Consider the following 23,059-nt stretch of genomic DNA (forward strand, 5'->3'; position numbering starts at 1 on the left):
TCAAGGGCAGAGTAATCAAGTAAGGGGAAAGCTCTCTTTGACATGGACGGCACCAACATTAATGAACTTCCTGTGACAGCTGAAGACGCACTTATTGGGTCAGGGCTTTGCTGGGTTATTGCTGTGTAGCCTTTTTGTTAATTATGATTGTAGATCTACTGGGACAGCTGTTAATGGAATGTGAAAACTAATCTTGTAAACAAATAAAAAAAGTGATGCATGGATACATGATGTGTAACTTGGTGCAAGGGACAAGCCCACTTCAGACATTATAGCACTCGGTAATAAATAATAATAATAAATTTTTATTTCTACCCCACCCTTCCTGGTTCAGAAAACCGGGCTCAGGGTGGCTAACAACAAATTTGAAACACTTAATTCTAATACAACATAGAAGCAGCATAAAATACAGTATAAAAGCATGAATAACAATAAAATTCAAAGTTCAAAAATCAATTTGGGGAAAATCCATCCAATAGGCATTAGATAGTCACCAAGGCTAGCTGGCTGAATTAGTCCTACTTGGGCCAGCGAGGAGGCCAGGGGAGAATTAGCTGTGGGGTCTCAGAGTGGGTAATCTTCATAAAAGGGGAGGGGAAGAGAAGGGAAGGGAAAGAAAAGATCAGGCCGAATTCAAATTAAAGGCCAGGCAGAATAGCTCTGTCTTACAGGCCTGGCAGAAGGAGGTTAAATCCTTAAGGGCCCTAATCTCATGGGACAGAGCATTCCACCAGGTCAGAGCTGTCACTGAAAAGGCCCTGGCCCTGGTGGAGGATAGTCTGACTTCCTTAGGGCCCCGGGACCTCTAAACTATGGTTATTCATGGACTTTAAGGTCCTCTGCGGGGCATAGCAGGAGAAGTGTTCAGATGTTGCAACATTGAAATGTCATTTTCATAGCTCCATGACGGGGTTGTTTGTCTTCTAGGTAACAGAGATTTTGCGAAAAATGATCCTCTGGAATTCAAGTCCCATCAATGGTTTGGTGCATCGGTGAGATCTAAAGATGACAAAATTTTGGTAAGCCTTCATTTTCAGTGTCTATTGCATGCCGTTATCATCGTATCTTTTTACGAGTCAATCAATCAAATTGATTGAGTATCAATTAACATCTTCGTACACCACCCACTCAAAAGAGAGTAGAATCAGCAAGCTTTTCTTGCTTTAAACCCTTCCGTCCCTCCTCCCGCTTAGCTGAGAAGTCAGCAGAGCAAGCTGCGCAGCTCTCGCTGAAGCCAGCAGAGCAAAAGGCGCAGCACCTCTTCTTCTGTTGGCTTCCCAGCAAAGCGGGATGAGGGACGAAAGGGAGCCCTTACAAGGGAGCGCTGAGCAGAGCCTGGCAGTGGCTCTTGCTGGCTTTTCCAGGAGGTGGGGGAAGGGACAGAGGGCAGCCCTCAGTCCCTTCTCCCACCTCACAGAAAAGCCAGCAAGAGCAGCACACACGCTAGGCGTGGCTCCAGCAAGAGCCTCCCGCCTGCATTCACTCCATAAGACGCACACACATTTCCCCTTACTTTTTAGGAGGAAAAAACTGTGTCCTATGGAGCAAAATTATACGGTAAAGAATTGGGGGTGCAGGGGACCCAAACAGCTCAACAGAGACTTGGGGTGCTCTGTGGGCCTATAAAAGGCAGACTCACTATTTGATTGTGGTGGTGGAAAGCAGGGTGTTCCCAGAGACATGGCATGGAGTAGCTGGAGCCTTCAACAGAAGCACTCCATGCTGCAGCATTTTGTTGCCGTGCCGCATCTGTATATACTAACGGTGATTTCTGTGAGTGTCCATTCTTACACAGCCAAAACAGAACCATTCACACATCGCAACATCAACAGGTTTGGAGGAATTCAAAGACCCCAACATAGGTTGCATTTTTCAGCTATGTTATAGCACAGAGACAGTTGACATGCCCTCCAGATGTTGCTAGACTCCAGATCCCAATATCCCTAACCATTGACGGTGGTGTCTTGGGCTGATGGGAGTTGGAGTCCAACAATATATGTAGGGTACCATAGTTTGACAGACCTTTGTGCACTCCTTGGCCTTTAGATAGACAGAGTTCCTCCAGCTGCCCAGCACCTTACTGCACAGTCAGTGAGCACCTATTCCTTCAAGTGTTTGCTTGGATCATTTGAGCTGCTTAACTGAGCTACAGGCTGAGGCAGATGCTGACACAGCCTTGGTGCCAGGAAATTAACGGCTAGGGCACCCTGAAAGTTAGCTGACGTGAGGAGGTTTTTGCTTGCGTCGTTTCTTTCCCTTCCCTTCTTGTTATTTTTTTGCGAAACTTCAGCCAAATCACTTTGCGAAGCACCTCATTTGCTTTGACCAGACTGAGTGACTTTGCTTAAGCTGCAGACAAGGCAGGCGTTCCCCTCTCTATGGTTGGCTGAGGCAAGCATCATTTGTCCCCTTTTCTAAAGCATTTCCCCCCCGTTGATTCTCAGCCTCTCACTGCACCGTGTATAATGGTGGACTTTTAAAAAGAGCTTTCTAAATGCTGCCATTTTGCTTCCCCCGCAGGCGTGTGCCCCATTGTACCACTGGAGAACGGAACAGAAAGCCGAGAGGGAACCTGTGGGAACATGTTATCTTCATGACGGGTCCAAAGCTTTTGAATACGCTCCCTGCAGGTCAAGTATGTGGAGAATGTCTTGCTATTGTAATTACAGCCCTGAATCTATTTTCTGTATGCTGTCGTATTATAAGCACAACTTTAAGGTGTGTGGAAGAAACACACCCACACCCTCATCTTTGCAACAGTGGTTTAAGGCAGCCGTCCCCAGCCTTTCAGGGCCCAAGGGGAATATATAGAAATCTAAGAAACTCTTGCGGTCACCACAAAATGAAAAACTGGCGAGGATCAGAACCCTTCTCCCACAAAATAACAGGAAAAACATCTAGACACATTCCAAAACAAATACAACACAAAAGCAAAGAAAGCAGGCTACCCCCCTCCCCAAATACACAACCAACCAAACAAAAAAAAAGTTTTTTAGAAAAAGCTCATGGGGGGGGGGGGAATCAGAGGGGCAGGAAACCTTGGCAGGCACTTGGGAAGGGGGTATCTAACAAATGGTGTCACATTGGTGGTTCTAGAACTAGGGTGCGTGGTCATACAAAAACAAAACCTGTGAGATGATAGGATCCTCTGCAGATCAATTGAATGCTCAGTCTGGTTCCAAATTTCACAGCACATAGAAATTTCATAGGGATCTGAAGATAGAAGTGGAAATATGATGACAGCAATGATCTGTTCATTTTCAATGCAGAGTCACTGCAATGGGACTGTGACAAACGACTGGGAAGGCTAAGGGCCAAATGACGTGTGACATTATATGCATGGTTTGGCACTGTATCTTTTTTAAAACAAACAAACTGTAAATGGCAGGCTCTGTTGAAGGCTAGTCATGACCTTGGTGTGTACGGAAAAGAACAAAGCACAGGGGTACTAGGACCACTCCTCCACCCTCCAAAAAAACCCCGTTTTTTTGGCAAGGTAGGAAAGTTTTTACAATCAGGAGAATAAATGTTTAGGTGCTTTCTTGCAAAATAGTAATATCAAGCCCCTTTCCTATGTAACAACTAGCAGGTCTTAGATAAGGTTACTGGTCTGTATGTACAATATGTGTTGTTTTTTACACGAGGAAGCACCCTGCAATATGTTCCAGTAAGAGATACATCATGCAGAGCTGCTGATCATGTAGCTTGGCTCCAACAGCTGGGATGTAAGCTGCATCCTGTTTGGGCAAAACCATCTACTACAGCCCCTGTGACTTTCCAGGTCACAAAAGGTTATTATTCCAGCTGAGCTGGAACACCAAACTTGGATATCCAGCCATTTTTGTTAAAAAAAGGGGAGGGAACCCAGTAAGTCCAAATTACTTCCGAACTAGAACAGACGCATTTAGTGCATCCCCAGTGGTGATCAAAATTAACCCTCCACCCCTGTGTGCACATGCATACAATCTATTTAAACAGCAAGAGCCCAGAGAGGGAGAGTGCATTCCAGAGTCACTCCCAGGATCAAAGGGGCACGGAATGCCCTAAGTGAAATGTGCACTCTGTTATACACCGCAATACCGATAAGAGACTGTTAGCATTTCTGTTATAAAGCTCTGTATTCAGAGGGATTAACCACATCATAAGAAAGCCTCCTTGGGCTGTCTCGTGGCATGCGAGGGATTAGCTCTGGAATTCCCTTTCTTTCCCTGTTTTAAAGGCAGGCGACATCATAAAGCTGTTTGTAGGTTGCTGATCTGTAAATAGAGAAGAAAAGCAGCATATACCCGCCATGCTAGATTTCGTACTTAACGTGTTCAGAAACAGGCAGCGCCCTTTGGATCGATTGTGTTGGCCTTAACAATAGGGAGGGGGGTATTCTGTTCTGACCAGCGTAGGTCAGGCCTGCACAGATTATGAGACCCAGAGCCAAATGAACCATATCAGCAGACCAGAGGCCCACTAAACCTCTTTGTGCTGCCTGGCTGGACTGAATCTTAAAAGTGGGGTGGGGGTGGGGAATGGCTAAGCCACAATGACAGGCCACAAGACACATAGCTCGGTTGCATCTGGGGTGACTGGGCAGAGCTCCCCTTCTGATACTGGTGCTCCCTGCAGGGGATTGGATGGTCCTCAGGGTCCCTTCCGACGCTACAATTCTATGGGTCTGGGATGGAGCTGCCACTTTGGGTTGGGCAAAATACAGGACAGGTCTGGCAAAACAAAGTACGCACCGGGATGGGGATTGGGAGGCACACACACACTTTCATGACACAAAATCCCCCCCCCCCCTTTGTGGAGTGGGAGTTCCCTGCATTCTGCCTCCTGACTCCATCACCCCCCAGGCTCCATTCTTCCCCTTGACTCACATAGACAGGCAGGGCCATTGGGGGTAGACGGCCAGCTCTCAGGGTGACTTGAGCCACAGCTCGAGCCTCTCGCCCATGAGTGGGGAGGGGGAGAGGAGAGGTCAGGGTGGTGGAGGGGGCCAAGCGGCAACAGACCCACACTATGTGAGAACCAGTGGGCAGTGGCTGAGGAGGAGCACCAGTGAGAGAGAAGGAAGAGGGGCAAGGGAGGCAGAGGAGGTCCCTCCTTCCCCTTCTCTCTATTGTTGCTCAGGAGGACACTCAGGAGAACCTCTCAGACCTGCTTGCTTGCTGGGCTACTGCACAACAGCCCTGCAGTACTTCCAGCTGGGTCTCAAGATACGGTGCTTGCTGCCACCAAAAATAAGCCAGAGCACTGTGGCTCTAAAAACTGGACTAATCCTAGCCTAGCCATTAAAGATAATACTTCTAGTCTACATATGAGTAGGCAGTGAGGATGTTCAGCTTCCTAGTGCTGGTGGAGCCCACCTGCAAGGGCAGCTCAGCTTTTTAAAGGCTCTCTCTTTTGAGGAGGGCCAGGAAGAGTCTCTTTTGACTCTTCCTGGCCAATGGGGAGCCATCACCAGTTCACCAGGTAGGGCATCTCCCAGGTAAGCATCTTAAGTACCTTTTTTTTCCATATGAAGAGAACAAGAGGAAGTTAGGTGGCAGCTTGGCTTAGAGCAGTGGTTGTTCCAGATAAAGGTCTTTCTTGACACTATTATGCACAGGGATTTGTGTTAAACATCTTCACCATCGATTGTTTCCCATTTCTCTTGTTCTCACAGCAAGCATTGACGCTGAAGGACAGGGCTTTTGTCAAGGTGGATTCAGCATTGACTTTACTCAGGTAGGGAAGCTATAACTGTACGTCTTCCTTTTTTTCAGTACCTGACAGCAAAGGAGAAAGAGTCTGTAGAAATCAATTCTGCAAAGGCATATCTGTCAGATCAGCTTTTCAAGGGGCTTCTTACACTTCGCTCCTGTTGGCTTAGATTTATGCATCTGGATGTAGCCTGCTAGACAGAAATCATTTATTCAGCTCAGGATTTCAAAGAGTGTGTGAGCAAATCAGGGAAGAATAGGAATTAATAAGAAGGAGATGCTATCTCTCCTACTGGGTTAATTCTGCTACAGAATATAACAATGTATTTAAGAATTTCCATTTGCCTTTGTCTTTTAACAACACTAATTAGTCTGAAAATCAGAATATATATACTGGTCTCTGTCATTATTTCACTGTGCAACAACAGGTACAGATTCTTAAAGCAGGGATAGGGGAACTGTGGCATTTCAGGTGTTGCTAAACTACAACTCCCATCGTTCCCAACCATTGGCCATGCTGATGGGAGTTGGGAGTCCCAACGACAATTGAAAAACCACAGCTTCTCCATCTCTGACTTAAAGAACAAAACCTCCACATGTAGAAGCAGTCTATCTGATTACCAGATAATGGAGGGAAAAAAGAAACAAACAGGAATGGTTTATGCTATCAGCCCCAGCCAGCACAGCCAATGGTCAGGGATGATGGGAAGTTGTAGTTCTCAACATCCGGAGCGCATTGGGTTGGATAGCGATTTAAAGTTTTGAAGGGCACTGAATACAATTACCTGGTTTGAATATAGCGCTAAACCATAGTTTAGTGTTACAGGAACGAGCCTGCTGGAACCTTAAGGTTCAACAGGACGCACCCGTTTCCTAGTTTAAACTAGCCACAGTTTCTCAATATGTTCAAACTAGGAACTGCGGTTAGGTTAATTTTTTTGTACTAAATCGTGTTTATGGTTTGCATTCAGAGGGGGATGGGGAGAAGATTGCTTGAAGTATGGAATGTTAAAGTAGTTGTGAGGGAGTGTAGAATAGCAGTTGGTGGGAATCTGAGCAGTCTGTCTTCCACCAGGCCGAAAAGGTTACTGTCCCCTGCCTTAGACATTACAAGAAAAGAAACTTACATATTATTTTGCCCAGCCTTACTTTTTCCTTCCACTCTTACCCCAGGGAGATAGAGTACTTCTTGGAGGACCTGGAAGTTTTTACTGGCAAGGTGAGACACAGCTGTTAAAAAGCTGACCATTCTGTTTAATCTTCTGCTGTCCTCTTAAGGACACTAGCAAAATAAACCATATGCAACAAGTTTCCTTTCTGGCAAGGTTAATTGAAGAGGGGACGATTTTGAGTGGAGAAGTGGTGACTTTCACTGCCTGCTGTTTCTCTGCTTCAAACTGTCCCTCCCAGCTGCGTTTCCCATTGCAGGTTTCCTGACCCTCGCAAGACTTTACCTTTGCCAGGGGCAAAACTAGGCTTTATTTCACCCAGGTCAAAGACCCAATATGGCACCCCACACACAAGCATTTGCGTACGCACAGAGAGAGGTCGGCAGCCTCAGTGACCCCCCTCTGGAGGCTTCACCTAGGGCAAAGAACCCAGTTTGCCCCCCGTAGCTACGGCACTGCCTTTGCAAGCATGTATTTGGAATCCTGTGAGGATGAAAAGCAGCTGTGGGGCGTTTGGAGTAATAGAAGGGGAAAGGGCCAAGCATCTCCCCTGACTGCGTTTCTGCTCAAATCCTAAAGTGGCTTTTTCTGGAATGGAGCAGGGTGGATTCCATTGGGGTTTAGTTATACATATTTGCATGTAATGTGTAGTGTAATGTAATGTAATGTCTCGGTTCTTCATGTAGTTGATGAATTAAATGCCTGCCTATGAAAGCTTATGCTGCAATAAATACATTGGGGTTTGATTGGACTAAGTTGTTACTTGTTAGGAATGAGTTCTGCTCACTCAGTGGGTCTCCCCTCCTCCTTACCCCACAACCCTGGAATCTGCTTCAGGGGGTTGGGAGGAACCCCCAGAACAGGTTTAGGGGGAGCAGAAGAGGCAAACTCCCGTCATGTGAGTACACCTCATTCCCCGTGTCCATAACCCCCTTTGTGCTATGTTGAATTCCACCCTCCCTCTTCAAAGCACCACAAGATTCTTTGTATTTTTTAAATGCAACAGATTAACGTGCCTCTCATTATAGAATCTTTCTCCTCTGAGAAGAAAGTTACTCCTCAGTAACTCTCAATTTAATTTAATGAAGAAGTTGTTTCAAGTTGCTTATTTTTAATCCCAGCTCCTTGCTTCCATTTGTCTTTTTCTAATGTGAACTAGGAGACTGCAAGTATCGTCTAATAGCTCCGTCTGTGTTTTTATGTCCCCTCTTCTACTTGGTACCCAACAGGCCAGCTCATTTCTGATAAAGTGGCTGAGATTGTGTCAAAATACAACCCTAAAGTCTACACCACCAAGTATGACAGCCAGTTAGCAACGCGGTCGGCCAATGCTGCTTTCGATGACAGCTACTTGGGTAGGTTACTTGAGAGTAAAACTCTAGTAAAAATTGTGTTCCTAGTAAAACTGAGTCTGAGGTTCTTCATTCCTCCCTCCCCATCCAGTGATATTAGTGAAAGCTAGTGCCAAGCAGGTGCCAACACGCCCTTGGGAATGACCCATAATGCTAAGCAATTGTTTAAGCCATGGTTTGTAAAGCAAACCACGAGTTAATGATGAACTGTGCCACAGATGATCAGGTAAACCATGGCTTGTTTCTCCAAAGTTTGTTTTGCTTTCTAGCTGCTCTTACCTCACATGTTGGTGGTTTGGTGAGTTTCTAGGGCAGAGCTTTCCAAACTTTTCATATCGGTGTCACACTTTTTAGACATGCATCATTTTGCAACACAGTTTTACTAGCAAACCAGAGGTTAAACTCACCCCTTTCCAGCCCCGGAAGGAGCGCGGGGAGTGTTCACCCAACACACCTACACACTGCAGCCAACACGTTGATGTGTCGCGACACACAGTTTGGAAAGCTTTGTTCTTTGTTTTCAACCTTTTTGAGTCCGTGGCTCCCTAAACCAACTACATTCTTTCTGCAGCACGCCCAAAGGGCTCACCCCTCCGTTATGTCACCCCTTGCCTGCAAAGCTGGCAGCCTCTCTGTCCCTGGTCTCTGAGCCACCAACACCTCCTTCCGCCTCCCCATCAAGCAAAAGTAGGAGAATCAGATTAGCTAATTAGGATGGCTAAAACATAAGCAGCCAGATCGACAGACCTGAATAGATGCAGGGAAAACTGCCTCTTGATATTTATTTAAGGTTGTAATAGGTCATGTGCATTGATAAGTCATGATTACCCCTTTCATGTTTGACAGGTTATTCAGTAGCTGTGGGAGATTTCAGCCACGATGGCATAGAAGGTATGGCTTATTAACTTTTGCTCCCTCTTTGATAAGATTTTGCTTGCCCCGGCTCCATTATTGTTTGCCAATATCTCACCTCTCATCCCCGTTTTGCGAGTCTTTGGTAAATTTTAAGCACTCTTTAGTAGGGACTGTGGGGCTTCTGCATAGCTCCTAGCTTACCACTGGACCTAGTTTAAGGCTGCAGTCTTGTAGCTCATTGCTAGAGGATAAAGTCAAGAGTCCTTACCTATGTGCAACTATTGGCAGAATGGCGGCCTAAATGGAAAATGTTTCTGAAGGTCATTGACTACCATCCATATAGGTCATGTCGTCTTTCTTATTTTCAGATTTTGTCTCTGGGGTCCCAAGAGCAGCAAGAACTTTGGGCATGGTAAGGAACTTACATAATATACTTTTCAGTGCTGGTATTATCCCAGCTACTTCTAAAATATTGTGCAGTGCAGATGTTAACTTCTATCTTTTTCATGCAGGTGTCTATTTATAATGGAGACACCATGGCGTCCATGTATAACTTTACTGGAGAGCAGGTATGCTTTTCTCTGCAATGTTTTGATTTATATTATCTACCATTCGTTAGTGGAATCTAGGTGTTATAAATTCACAAAGTAACCTACAGCAAATCAGAGAATGTCGATTTGGGAGTTGTTTTAAGAACAGGGAAACATAACCATAAGCAATCTACCCCTGATCACATCAGCTCAAACTGGCAGCATATATGGTTGTTGACCAAATGTGCCTGAAATCAACGAGATTATTTTGAAATAAAGAGCTGCTCTCTGCTTAGAGAAATCCTCTTTCTTGATTAATTATGGGGGGGGGCATCCTTTAACTTAAAGGAACCACATGACAGTTGTGGGCGGAGCCAGAGGCAAAAGTGGGAGGAGTAATCCAAAGCCTTTAAAGAATGCATGGCAAGGGACCTTTTTAAAACATTTTTTAAAAAAACCTTTATTATAAGAAAGAAATAATATTCTAAAATAACATATACAGTACAGCTAAGCACATCCCAGATGCAAGTGAGGACAAGCAAGGGAGCTTTTATTGAGGGGGCAGTCACTAATTCTGAAATATCTTTACTGAAGTATTTACATAAAATGCAACATTTTCCTGTTTAATCTTATCTCCCAGATGGCTGCATATTTTGGATATTCTGTAGCTGCCACAGATATCAATGGGGATGAGTAAGTGATGCTTTTTTCATTCTTCCTGGAAAGAATTGCTTGCCTTAAAAAAAAAAATCTTGTTTAGGATAAAAATAGAAGATTTGCAAAGAGTAATTGAAAGCCAGTGACGCACACAGAGTTTCTTCTGCTGGCTTGTTCTGCTGGGGTCCCTGCATGCATCTTATCTGGAGTGCTTGGTATATAAATCTCTAAACATTTCATGCATGGCTTAATTGTCCTGTGAAGACATTATACATAGTACAGCTATGAATCCCTCGAGAGTGGCGTGCTTGTAATTCTAGAGGTTCCTAGACACAGATCTTGCCTCATCATCCCTTTCTCCCATGCAGCTCCCTCAGTTCTTTATCTCACTTCTTCCTTTATTTTCCCTTTCCTCCCCTTTCATTCCTTGTGTTAGGTACATCTGACAGATGCCCTTTTGAGAATGAATGACACCGCTCGTTTTGTGGGATAGATTAGCTGATTTTCTTTTAAATCATACCGTGTGATGACACATTTAAATGTCTTTGGGCATTCTAATTGCTCTTGGTGTCTTTGGGCAGAAAATTTTGGGTTATATCCATGGTTACTCATACTCGGAGCAGATCCCCTGAAATTAATGGACATGGTTAACTTAGGCCCAGTAATTTAAACAAGTCTACTCTGAGGTGAAAGCTACACACATATAAAAAAACACTTTGATTTTTAAAAAAAAAAAATGTTTTGAAAAATATATTGAATTTGACATAGCTCACCATCACCACCTAGTGTCACATTTGTATAATGCACTTTACAACACACTTAGAATGTTTTGTTTGCAGCTGTATAGCTGAGTCCTAAGTAGAACTTAGTTGGCTACAACCCGTTAGCTACGCTGCATACATGGTGAAGCTTTTCTGCCTCCCCATCCTGCAGAAAAGTGACCCCTCCAGAACGCCATTCCAGAAAAACACTACAGGCTGTCACTGGAGGGAAACTGACAAAGCCCACACACCCCTTAACTGTGTGGGTGAATGGGTTCCGTGCATGCACACAGGACTGTCGGAATCTTCACTTTTATAAATTCTTAAGCCAAAGGAACAAAACTAAAAGCATACAGTGGGAATGATCCGCTCAGCATTAGGCACCTGCAATTTTTATAGTTTTCAAACCACCAAACCTTTGATCCTTAAAGGTACTTCACTAGGCTAGACTGCAGCTGTCGGTGAAGTGAAGAATGTTTCTAGACAGGTGTTTATTGTAGGACTGGGGTTCCTCATGCAGGCACATATGTTTCAGGATCCACATTACATTGTTGCTATCAAAATGCCAGCCCATATTTCTTTCCCTTTGAATCTGGATTTAAGAACATAAAAATAGTCTTCTAGATCAGGCCAATGGCCCATCTAGTTGAGCATCTGGTTCTCACAGTGGCCAACCAGGTGCTTGAACAGAACATGGGCGGAACATGAGCACAATGGCACTCGTGGGAGAAAATATAAGAAGCTGAAGAAACCTTTTTGCCAGTGACCCATTTTTTTAAAAATATTTTTTATTAACAGACCAATCAAATCACATTAACTCCAAATTACAAAGCCAAATTTTTAATTTTTGTTGGGGGTACCCATATTTCAAGTTCCGAAAGGGATCCAATCATCTTGTTGCTGCTGCTTTGATGTCCACAAATCTGTCCAAATGATGCTCACAATTCTATCCAATCCTTTCTTGTTGTTTTCCACATCTCTTCTTGTTGTTTTCATATATTTTTCCTTTTTCTTTGTGACCTCTGATAGTCTCCACAAGCGAGTTGAAACCAATTGTAGTCCTGTGTGGGTTTTTCCATTCATCCAAGGGTCATATTCAGACGGCTGCCGCTTTGCCAGTGACCCATTTGTGATATCTCTCTGACCAGGTTGCAGTCATATGGAAGCACCTTAAACGTAGGGATTTTTGCCGTGACTGAAATACTTGATCTCTTCCCCTCTCTCTTTTTCTTCAGTTACACAGATCTACTCATAGGAGCCCCACTCTTCATGGATCGTGGTTCTGACGGCAAACTTCTTGAAGTGGGACAAGTTTCTGTTTATCTCCAACAAGCCTCTGGAGGCTTTCAGAGTCAGGCTATGAAGCTGAACGGCTTTGAGGTTTTTGCAAGGTTCAGCAGTTCAATTGCACCTTTGGGAGATCTCGATCAGGACGGCTTCAATGGTAAAGCGTTGGGTCATTGGGAGGAATTCAATATTACACTGTTTTGATCATTCTGTCAACACAAGCGTATCTAGGAGCCAGTGTGGTGTAGTGGTTAAGAGCGGTAGTCTCGTAATCTGGGGAACCGGGTTCGCTTCCTCACTCCTCCACATGCAGCTGCTGGGTGACCTTGGGCCAGTCATACTTCTTTGAAGTCTCTCAGCCCCACTCACCTCACAGAGTGTTTGTTGTGGGGGAGGAAGGGAAAGGAGAATGTTAGCCGCTTTGAGACTCCTTCGGGTAGTGATAAAGCGGGATATCAAATCCAAACTTTTCTTCTTCTACTACTTGTCAGATAGAAGAATTTTCCCTCTCCTCCCCCCTACAAATGTTTTCTGGTGGGTTCTCCTGACCCTACAGAGTGGATTTGGGGAAGGAGTGGGCAAGCCTATAGAGAAACTTCCTCCCCACTCCAAGCCCTCTAACCTTTAATTTTCAGACCTACAGCAGAAAGCCTTTGCACTTCAAATACAATTTATTTTGGAGCATTATTGTGTTTCTGGGCAGAGATCCCTGCACAAGCTGAGCCTTTTGGGGAGGTTCAAACACTCATTGACTCAGAGGTATTTGCCTCATATTGCTGAGTCCATCTCAGTCAACCTCATGGTGCAAAACTGAATAGGCAGGGGGAAATCCACGGATCTGAACAGAATACAAAGCCTCCAACTCAGTGGAGGCTAGTCTGTTAGGGACGCTGGTGGCACTGTGGTCTAAAACACTGAGCCTCTTGGGCTTGGTGATTGGAAGGTCAGCAATTCAAATCCACATGATGGAGTGAGCTCCTGTTGCTTTGTCCCAGCTTCTGCCAACCTAGCAGTTCGAAAGCACACCAGTGCAAGTAGATAAATAGGTACTGTTGGGGCAGAAAGGTAAATGGCATTTCTGTGCATTCTGGTTTCCGTCACGGTATCCTGTTGTGCCAGAAGCGGTTTAGTCATGCTGGCCACATGACCCAGAAAGCTGTCTGTGGAAAAATACCAGCTCCCTCGGCTTGAAAGCGAGATGAGTGCCGTAGCCCCATAGTCGCCTTTGGCTGGACTTAACCTTCCAGGGGTCCTTTACCAAGGGAACCTTTTAGTCCATTAGGACAAGTGGAGCACTGTTGCACCAACCTGAGTCTGACCTCATTCAGCCATTCACCACGTTCCAGACTTCCTCCTTACAACCAGCTCAGGGATGGAACAGTCACCTTCCTCGTCCTTAGTCTCCGTGCTGCTTTTGTAGAACTCAACAGGGAGAGGGATGGGGGCGAAACTGGAATTAGTCAGCTCTGCATGTTATTGGTTCAGGTTCCGCCTATCATTGGTGGCCCTGCCTTTTGCCAATGGGCATCAACCAGCAATACTCCCCCTGATTCATATGTGTTACTGCAGAATTATTATATATTTTGATTCCTTTCTATTTGGGTATGCTAAAGATTCCTTGTTATGGCTTGTAGACATCGCAGTTGCTGCCCCTTATGGTGGAGAAGACAAGAAAGGGCTGGTTTACATCTACAATGGGAGAGCTACAGGTTTGAATGGGATGCCATCTCAGGTCCTTGAAGGACAATGGGCCTCTGAGACAATGCCACCAAGTTTTGGCTACTCACTGAAAGGAGCTACCGACGTGGACAAAAATGGCTACCCAGGTGATCTTTCATAATAGCAATGCCGGTTCCTGTGTCTTGTAAACTAATCCAACATTTATTTCACAGGGAGGAGCCCAATTCAGAACTGTGTAAGAAAAAGAGATTTCATGAGGTTTTGATCTTTACTAGGGATGAATAGATTCTCTCAGTTCTACTCTGTTAGCATCCTGACATTGTGATATCCCTTGGATTCTACACCATTTGTATTCTGGAATGAATTTCAGATTTCAGAATATCTGCTATTTCAGAATATTGGCAAAATCCCCCACCCTTTGTTCTCCTGTGGAAATATAGTGGAATTAAAAAATAAAATAAAAAAACCCATCACTTTTAAAAAGTTATATATATATAAACACCCTACAAACCTTAGCACTTCTACAATTGTAACAAAGAAAAATAATAATTTCAGGAATATTTGGCGGAAGGAGGAAGAGTTTCTTTTCATTTTTCTATTTGCTTTTGATATATTTGTGACTGAATATAGGCAGGAAAAAGAGCAAAAATTCTCTGTTCAACCAGCTTGCAAAATTCCAAAGACATATCTTAGAAGAATAATAGATATCAACTTTTTGAGTTTGTGTAAACATGTCTGGCAAAGCAGCTCCTTAAAATCTAAGACAGAATTCAGCAGATTTAGGTTCCATAAGCATCCCCAATCTTTACCCTTTTGCATCCACGTTAAAATGTTTACCTACTTGCTCTTTCAGCAAAAGCACTTGTTCCTAATTCATGTACTGGAGACCTGTTGCTAATCAGAGAATTGTGTAACATTCAAAAAAAAGTCTCAAATCTAAAAACAATATTCTTTTATTCTATTTCCAGACTTGATTGTAGGTGCTTTTGGTGCTGACAAAGTTGCCTTATATAGGTAAGTGCTCAAAATTAAGTCAGAGCGGAAAAACCCAGTGATATTTGCATTTTACTGAGGAGCAAAGTTTGCTTCACTGTTAGAGGCGTTGCCTTTTTCTAGCATCATGGTCTCCACAGGAATATCGGAGTGAGGAACGGTTCCCTCCTTGCTCAGTGGCCTGCAAGCAAGGGGCACAATGTTCTGTTCTCTGGGTGTTCTGTTATTTCCTCCATGTTGCACACAGCTACCTTCATGTGTGTTAACCTCTGGCCAGCAGCTGAGCTTAGCAGCAGCTACCATCCTGAGGTTTAGTCATAGGAACTAGGCTGCAATCACAAATCTGGCGTTAAGCAGCAGCAGCATGAGTGGTTTGCAATCAGCCGGTTTGCAATCATGATCCCTGATCCATAGGACTGAGTGGACATTCTGCCTGTAGGTCTCCAGTGACCTCCACCAGTGGGGGAGCTCTCCCACCATGAAGGCCCCACTGCAGCATTGGAAAGCACAGCAGCAGAGGAAACACCACCGCTAGGGGTGTTCAAATTGGGAGTAGCTACTATAAGGTCACTACTACAGTCGTGGGGCAGTGCAGTCTGGCCAGTCTGTTCCCTGCAAAAGAGCCCAGTTAGGACCCCAGTCTGATGCAAATGTAGCAGATAATCCACCAGCCCCAGTTAGGACAGGTCTCCTCAGAGGTAGGCCCCACTGAGCCTAAAGAAGAGGACAAGGTGGTTCTTTCATGCAGTAACCCTGTTTTGCTTACCATTTGGTTCTTTTCAAAGGGCACGGCCAGTCATTACAGTAAACGCTGGACTAGAAGTCACCCCAACCATTCTAAATCCGGAAGACAAATCCTGTGAACTGAATGAAAATGGCCAGAAAGTTTCTTGGTAAGATGACTCGTTTGTATTTTGAAATGGAATCTCGAAATGGATTGGGAGCCTCTTCAGTCAATCAAAGGAGCAAAGGGAATGTGTTTCCCCACACTTCCTGGCCTTATGCAAGGGAGCAAAGGACACAATTTCCTCCTCGGCGAGGTCCATAGCCTGTGGATGCTCCAAAGAAGCAAGCATATATACAAATCCTTCCTTGCTGTTTAAAAAATGGTCAAAGGCTCTTCCCAGGTGGGAAACTTAAGTGGATTCATTGTGTAATGCTATACGGTCCCATCTGAAGCATGAACAGCTTTGCAAACGTGTCCTATTCTAAGCGCTTTCCAGAAGCAGGAAGAGCCTATCAACAGAGCTAGCTAAATGGCAGGGTGGAAATCTGTTCACCCCATTGGGAGAATGTGCTCTAGCCGTCCCCGCCTCCATGGACAAGTCCTGTAAGGATGTGGAAAGGAAGTGAGTTGCTTGTGCTTCGTGTCTTGCCAACTCTTTTGAATGGCCAACATAGTTCTAGCACTCCTCGAAGTGTAATTTTATGGGAAACTCCATTTTGCCTTTATAAGAGTGAGGACCGACCTTACCATCAGGTGGGGGAAGCATACCAATAATGGGCAGCAGCAATGAGGTGTTGAGGAACATAGCGGTGTGTGCTACACAGCCTGCCCTGCACACACACACACAGACTAGCCTGCTGCCTTCAGATGTGGTGCTGAAATATTAATTCAGTTGGCCTAAGTACATGGAATTTGGGGAGTTTCTGCCTCAGGCAGCAAAAAGTCGTGGACCAGCCCTAATAAGAGCTCAGTTATAGCAGTAAAATCTTACCAAAATAGATAAACTAAGCTCTTAAGAAAGTATATTTAATAACCGGGAGCTGAAGGAACCAGGGGAGGGAACTTTTTAAAGTTTCTTTAAACCCAACAACACCGACCAAGGAATCTGCACGTGCAACTAGATCTTATTAACAGTCATGAAAGGCTAGGTCTGGAAGCCACTACTGCACTTTTGCTGATCAATAGATGTAGCTTGACCTTCAAGTACAAAATGTGTTTTGTTTTTAAATATTCTCTAATTTTCCCCAACAGTTTTAAAGTAAAGTTCTGTTTAAAAGCGGATGGCAAAGGAAGTCTTCCCAGGGACCTCAGTAAGTTCCTCAGTAGATTTACTTACCATGCACTTCGGTTCTCCTCATATTGTCATCAGATGTTCAGTGGCAGTAATTTAAATTGTCAAACTTCTTCAGCTGTTAGCCCCATTGGTATCAGACACATGCAAAACCCATGCCCCTTTTAAATCTTCTGGCTCAGACTTCACATCATTGTTCTTCTCAATGTATGGGGGGCAACTTTGTGGTGGTCTGCTAGCTAGAAAGATCTCCTTCTCTGAGGAATCGGTCAGAGAACCCTGGAAAATGGACCTATCTGGACTCAAATGTGGGGTTCCCTGAGTGGTTTAAAGAAGGATGGAAGTATCAGGGAGCACAGCTGTAAGTTACTGGCTGGCAAAGTTGTGAACATTGTGTGGCACACAATGAGATGAGAGTTGAAGAAGGCCAAGTGACAGTTGATTGCATCCACTAGAGCTGTCCTGTTTGCACAGAGACTTCCACTTTCTCTGTGGAACTTTTGATGGATGCAATAATGGAATACTGAATAGTATAGTTTTTGTAAAATATGCAGGGATTTATATGTAAAATGAACCATGGAAAGAGAAGAAGGGAAGTCATTGATCTCTTAAGGATGTAAGATGAGTATTTTAAATTGTAAAACAGAAAATTTAATTAAAAAATTATATATATAGTGTGTGTGTGTGTTCCTCTGCAGAGGAAAAACTATTTCATTTAGAAAAAGCTAGATCTTGGGATAAGGCTAGGCTAGAATGTACCACCTCGTATCTGGTCTGTGAGAACAAGGCCTAGCAGCAGCCACTAAGGAATTGTGACACTAATAGGAGACATGCTGGGAAGTTAAGAGACAGGAATGGAACGTCCCCACTGAGCAACAGTTAATCTAGGAGACCTGAGGCAGCAGTGGAAACAGAGAGCAACGAGAGTCAGTGCCATGCAGCGAATAGTTCCTGACTAGCTGGCAGAACTGGGTAGAGGCTGATGTTAGCAGCCTGTCCTGCCAGTCTTAGTCAGCAACCCCTTTCCTGTATGGTCCTGATTCTCTCAGCCACAGCATCTCTTCCAGCTCAGCATCCTGCCTTACCAGCGGCTGCTGCAGTAAGGCACGGCAAGACGTGAGCATTGCTTGACTAAAATGCCTTTTCCTTTGGCGGCAGCTTTCCATGTGGAGCTGCTGTTGGACAAGCTGAAGCAAAAAGGTGCCATCAGGAGGGCGCTGTTTCTCCACAACAGGCAACCGGTCCACTCAAAGAACATGACTGTCCCCAAAGGGGGTCGAATGAGCTGTGAAGAACTTCAGGCATTTTTAAGGGTAAGCGTCATACAAGGCCGCAACCCACCCACCTCCTGCCTTCTTGCTATATGTAGGGTTAACGTTATTGATGTCCGGAATCAGGGAGAGCCCTGTCTGGAGTGCCAGGACTCGAACTTGGAACCCTCTGCGTGCAAAGCAGATGCTGTGCCTCATGGCTACAGCCCTTCTCTTTTCTCCAAAATAATTTACAAATGGCTGCCTCTTATTTGCTTGGTTGTTGTTTTTAATTCCATCCACTATTGTTTCCATTAAAGTGGTAGGTAGCCACAAACCTTTGTAGGAGATTGAGTTCCATTCCAGTATGATCGTGCAGTTTTCGTTTTCTAAAAGCAACTCCATTTTTGTTCTCCCTTAGGACGACTCCGAATTTAGAGACAAGCTTACTCCAATCACCATATTCATGGAATATCAGCTAGATTACAAAACGGCTATGGACTCTACTGGCTTGCAGCCCATCCTCAACCAGTTCACTCCTGCAAACGTTAGCAGACAGGTACAACGCTGAGAGATTTAATGGCAAAACGTACTTTTGAATCGGCAGGTTCTCCTCAAGTTAATTCTCATGGTTGTTTTTTTAAATGTTTGAAAACACACACACACAAGTTACTTTGTTCCTCGGATGTGGCATTGCAGCAAAGTTTGAAATTCAATCTCCACAACACAGAAGAATGTGTTCTGTAACAGTTCCCCTCTGTCATTTGCCCTTTTCAGTGCCGGATAGCAGGTGTACGCTGTTCAAATAGCAAGGAAGCTGCAAATTTGCCCTTTGCTATTCCCTCTTACTACATAGGGAAAGAGTTTCACATTAATAGTGTTAACTTTCCCACATAGGGTAAAAGCATGGAGTATATAATGCATACATATTCTGATCGTCTGAACAATTCAAATATCATATACCTAATTATTACTATTATTATTTACATATTTAGGCTCATATTCTTCTGGACTGTGGCGAGGACAATGTCTGTCGTCCGGATTTGCAAGTGGCTGTGGACAGGTATGAGTCTAACTCTTCTGCAAAATGGAAAATTTGTATAGTAAAGACATTTGACCCAGTTCAGACGATCTCACTAAGGTATGAGCAAGCCTTTCTCCCACACGTGCGGCCCCATTACTCCTTCTTTTCTGGTACGAGCATTCAGGAATCTTCTGATTAACCATGGTTTCCTGTTCCACCTGAACCAAGAAACTGTGGCTGCTAGCTTCAGGAAAAAGCTAAGACACTGAACCAACTTCAAACTGTGGTTCAGTATCATGGCTTGTTCTAAAGCCGGTAGCCATTGTTTCATGGTTTCGGCAAAATGAGAAACTTTGATTAATTAGAGGTTACTTGGTTTGATTGCTTGTGCTGTGAAGGGCAGAGCAAAGGGGCTGTGCACATGGATGGGCTCTTCCATGTACATAAAGACGGTGTAAAATTAGTTTCCCTTATCTCACATCTTCATTAAAGGTAAAGGTACCCCTGCCCGTACAGGCCAGTCTTGACAGACTCTAGGGTTGTGCGCACATCTCACTCAATAGGCCGGGGGCCAGCGCTGTCCAGAGACACTTCCGGGTCATGTGGCCAGCGTGACATCGCTGCTCTGGCGAGCCAGAGCCGCACACGGAAACACCGTTTACCTTCCCGCTAGTAAGCGGTCCCTATTTATCTACTTGCACCCGGGAGTGCTTTCGAACTGCTAGGTTGGCAGGTGCTGGGACCGAACAACGGGAGCGCACCCCGCCGCGGGGATTCGAACCGCCGACCTTTCGATCGGCAAGCCCTAGGCGCTGAGGCTTTTACCCACAGTGCCATCCGCGTCCCCACATCTTCATTAGTTACTGCTAAATAAAGGGGTGGTTCTGTGTCATTTTATCCAGCAGATGGCAGTGCTGTTTCTATACTGTATGTTTCGTGAGGCCTAGCTCTTTATAATTAGTTTACATCTAGGCAGGCCAGATACAATAGATTTTTGTACCTTTGCCAAGCTCCACGTACCCGCAGTCCCTGCTTTTGAGTTCTGAGAAAACTAGATGATCCTCAAGAGTCTACAATTCTGTGATTCTCTGACTCTGCTGTTTAGCTGGAAACAGCACGATACCAAGCCCTCTGCTATAGCTGGCCATTCAATTGCTTTTGTACAGTTCTGCTAATGTGTTGCATGACCTTGGCAATTTACAAATGAAGTTGTTCCTGGGAACACCTAGGAGAAGTGTTGCCACAGGCCCTTTCAAACGTTTAATGTGCTGTAGTGGGTGGGGAGCTACAGCGGTGGGTGGGCTAGTTTCTGTAATACTCTGGTGTTGAAGAAATGTGCTTGAGTGGAAGAAGCATTTTCTGAAGGATGGACTGTTTAGTCTATGATTTTTGTGCTTGCGGAACACCTGTTTTTGAAAAGCACTCTGCTGATCTAATGAGTACAATGTCAGAGTGATGCTAGTACCTCACTGGGCCTGAGGTCTCCAAAGTGGCACCCTTGGACAGACTACTTAGTACCCACCCAGCCCCCCTACAACCCTATTTTTTAATTAGTTGGGTTTTTGTTTTGTTTTCTGAAATTCTTTGGTCACAGGTGTCAGGTTTTTTTGTGGGAGGTGGGAGGCCTGTTTTCTTTTGCTATGTTTTTGTTTTGAGCCGTTTAGACGTTTTACTGTGGGAGCAGGGTTTGTACATCACCAGTTTTCTTCTGTGGAATGGGTATTTTGTGGTGCCTATAGGTTTATTAGTTTCCCAAATATGCCCCCAGACTCAAGAAGGTTTTTTGTGGTGAGGAGCCGTGCTGGGCTATGATTTCAACACAGCTATGGAAACACATTGATCTAGAGCAGTGGTTCCCAACCTTTTTGAGAGGTCAACTCACAAGTCTAAATGTATTTGGCATGGTGACCCACTAATTATCACATGGATTTTGGACCTTAGACATTTGGCAGCTGTTGGTTTCGTTCATTTTAACCGCAAGTCTTTGGTTTTTTTTTATAACCATTACTTGAGACATCCAAGCAAAAAATTACTTAATAGCATTTATGTGGGATTTGTTGAAATTTTTATAGTACGTTCAAAGTTATTCATAGTTTTGTTTGTGGGAATGTAAGGACACCAACCATCTGATTGCAGGATATTCAATCATAAGCTATAAAAATGTATTGCAGAAACATACAGATACACAAGCCATATCAGATGTAAAAAAAAAAGTATGAGTGGTTTTGACAGTTTTATTCACAACGAAGTCCATCTTGGCAAGTATCAGTGGGGTGGCTGAGCTTGCATTTTGCTGAAGAGTAGGTCAATGTGGGGTTTGATGGTTGTCAGACATAGTCTCAGATCATTATTGATACATAGCCTGCTTCTGTATTTCGTCTTCACAGCAGTCATTGCTGAAAAGGCTGTCTTGCAAAGATATGTGCTATCAAATGGCAACAGCATGGAGATTGCTTCATCAGCAAGCTCAGGGTACTTAGCAACATGAAGCCAAAATTTAGCTAACCTCAATTTCCAAAAATTATCTTTGAGGGTCCCCACACACGACAGTTCAATGGGTTGTTATTTTGGAACAAAGGCAACTTCATTGCATCAGTTGCGTAATGGTTTTGCACGTGTTCAGACTTCTGTTTCTAAGCAAACTTACCCTTTAACAAACCCTAGCAGCATATTCAATCACTGTTCACCACAAGGTGCTCATACATGAACGGTTTGGGGTTTTTTTAATGTGCTCGTGCATAAGATGCAAGCTGTAACAGTCATACCAAACAATTCCCGAGACCATATAACACCGGTCCTGAAAGATCTTCATTGGCTCCCAGTATGCTTCCGAGCACAATTCAAAGTGTTGGCGCCGACCTTTAAAGCCCTAAACGGCCTCTGCCCAGTATACCTGAAGGAGCGTCTCCACCCCCATCATCCAGCCCAGACACTGAGGTCTGGCTCCGAGGGCTTTCTGGTGGTTCCCTCACTGCAAGAAGTGAGGTTACAGGGAACCAGGCAGAGGGCCTTCTCGGTAGTGGCACCTGCCCTGTGGAATGCCCTCCCAGCAGATGTCAAGACAGTAAGCAACTATTTTACTTTCAAAAGACAACTGAAGGCGGCCCTGTTTAGGGAGGTTTTTAATGTTTGATTCTGTATTGTTTTTAATATTTGGTTGGAAGCTGTCCAGAGTGGCTGGGAAAACCCAGCCAGATGGGCGTGGTATAAATAATATATTATTATTATTATTATTATTATTATTATTATTATTATTCCCTGTATAAGCACCTCACAGTGAGCTGTCACTGGATCTGCTGTCAACCTGCAGAGAGTGGCTCCCAAGTGTTAAAATGTCGAGCCTTTCAGACAAAACATTGTAAGAGGTATTCATTAGGCCAGTTAAGGATTAACAGCAAACATTATTTGGGCTTTATTATAAAGCCCAAAAGCCACTTGCAGGTCATGACCATCAGGTTGAGAAACACTGATCCAGAGGCCTCACTTTTGTTCCATATTGGTCTTGTGCAGTGATCAGAAGCAGATCTATATTGGGGATGAGAATCCTTTAACCCTAGTCGTCAATGCCGAGAACCTAGGCGAGGGAGCCTATGAAGCTGAACTCTTTGTTACCGTCCCACCTCAGGCAGACTTCATTGGCATAGTTCGCAACAAGGAGGTAAGTCTAGTGAGTACGCTGTGAGCAGAGTTTATTGCAACAAGTTTGTGTTTATTTATTGCTGCCTTTATATCCCTTTCCTTTGGCTCCAGGTCACATGCAGGTCGCACACTCTGCCAAGGAGGGTGGTGG

At 44.4% G+C, this 23,059-nt stretch overlaps 1 protein-coding gene across 1 annotated transcript in view; it reads left to right on the forward strand.

The window, feature by feature from the left end:
• Positions 1 to 23,059, forward strand: part of ITGAV (integrin subunit alpha V) — a 65,170-nt gene that overhangs the window by 26,567 nt on the left and 15,544 nt on the right. The window contains exons 3-20 of the mRNA XM_083407092.1: positions 928 to 1,019; positions 2,521 to 2,635; positions 5,657 to 5,718; positions 6,867 to 6,912; positions 8,092 to 8,217; positions 9,061 to 9,105; positions 9,438 to 9,481; positions 9,582 to 9,638; positions 10,240 to 10,292; positions 12,253 to 12,461; positions 13,939 to 14,130; positions 14,953 to 14,998; positions 15,763 to 15,870; positions 16,956 to 17,014; positions 18,154 to 18,308; positions 18,667 to 18,804; positions 19,241 to 19,308; positions 22,780 to 22,927. Of these exons, the coding sequence (XP_083263218.1) occupies positions 928 to 1,019; positions 2,521 to 2,635; positions 5,657 to 5,718; positions 6,867 to 6,912; positions 8,092 to 8,217; positions 9,061 to 9,105; positions 9,438 to 9,481; positions 9,582 to 9,638; positions 10,240 to 10,292; positions 12,253 to 12,461; positions 13,939 to 14,130; positions 14,953 to 14,998; positions 15,763 to 15,870; positions 16,956 to 17,014; positions 18,154 to 18,308; positions 18,667 to 18,804; positions 19,241 to 19,308; positions 22,780 to 22,927 (1,763 nt within the window). The remainder of the gene's footprint in view (positions 1 to 927; positions 1,020 to 2,520; positions 2,636 to 5,656; positions 5,719 to 6,866; positions 6,913 to 8,091; positions 8,218 to 9,060; positions 9,106 to 9,437; positions 9,482 to 9,581; positions 9,639 to 10,239; positions 10,293 to 12,252; positions 12,462 to 13,938; positions 14,131 to 14,952; positions 14,999 to 15,762; positions 15,871 to 16,955; positions 17,015 to 18,153; positions 18,309 to 18,666; positions 18,805 to 19,240; positions 19,309 to 22,779; positions 22,928 to 23,059) is intronic.

Source organism: Podarcis tiliguerta (assembly GCF_965153285.1).
Source record: "Podarcis tiliguerta genome assembly, chromosome: 1".
NCBI lineage: Eukaryota > Metazoa > Chordata > Lepidosauria > Squamata > Lacertidae > Podarcis > Podarcis tiliguerta.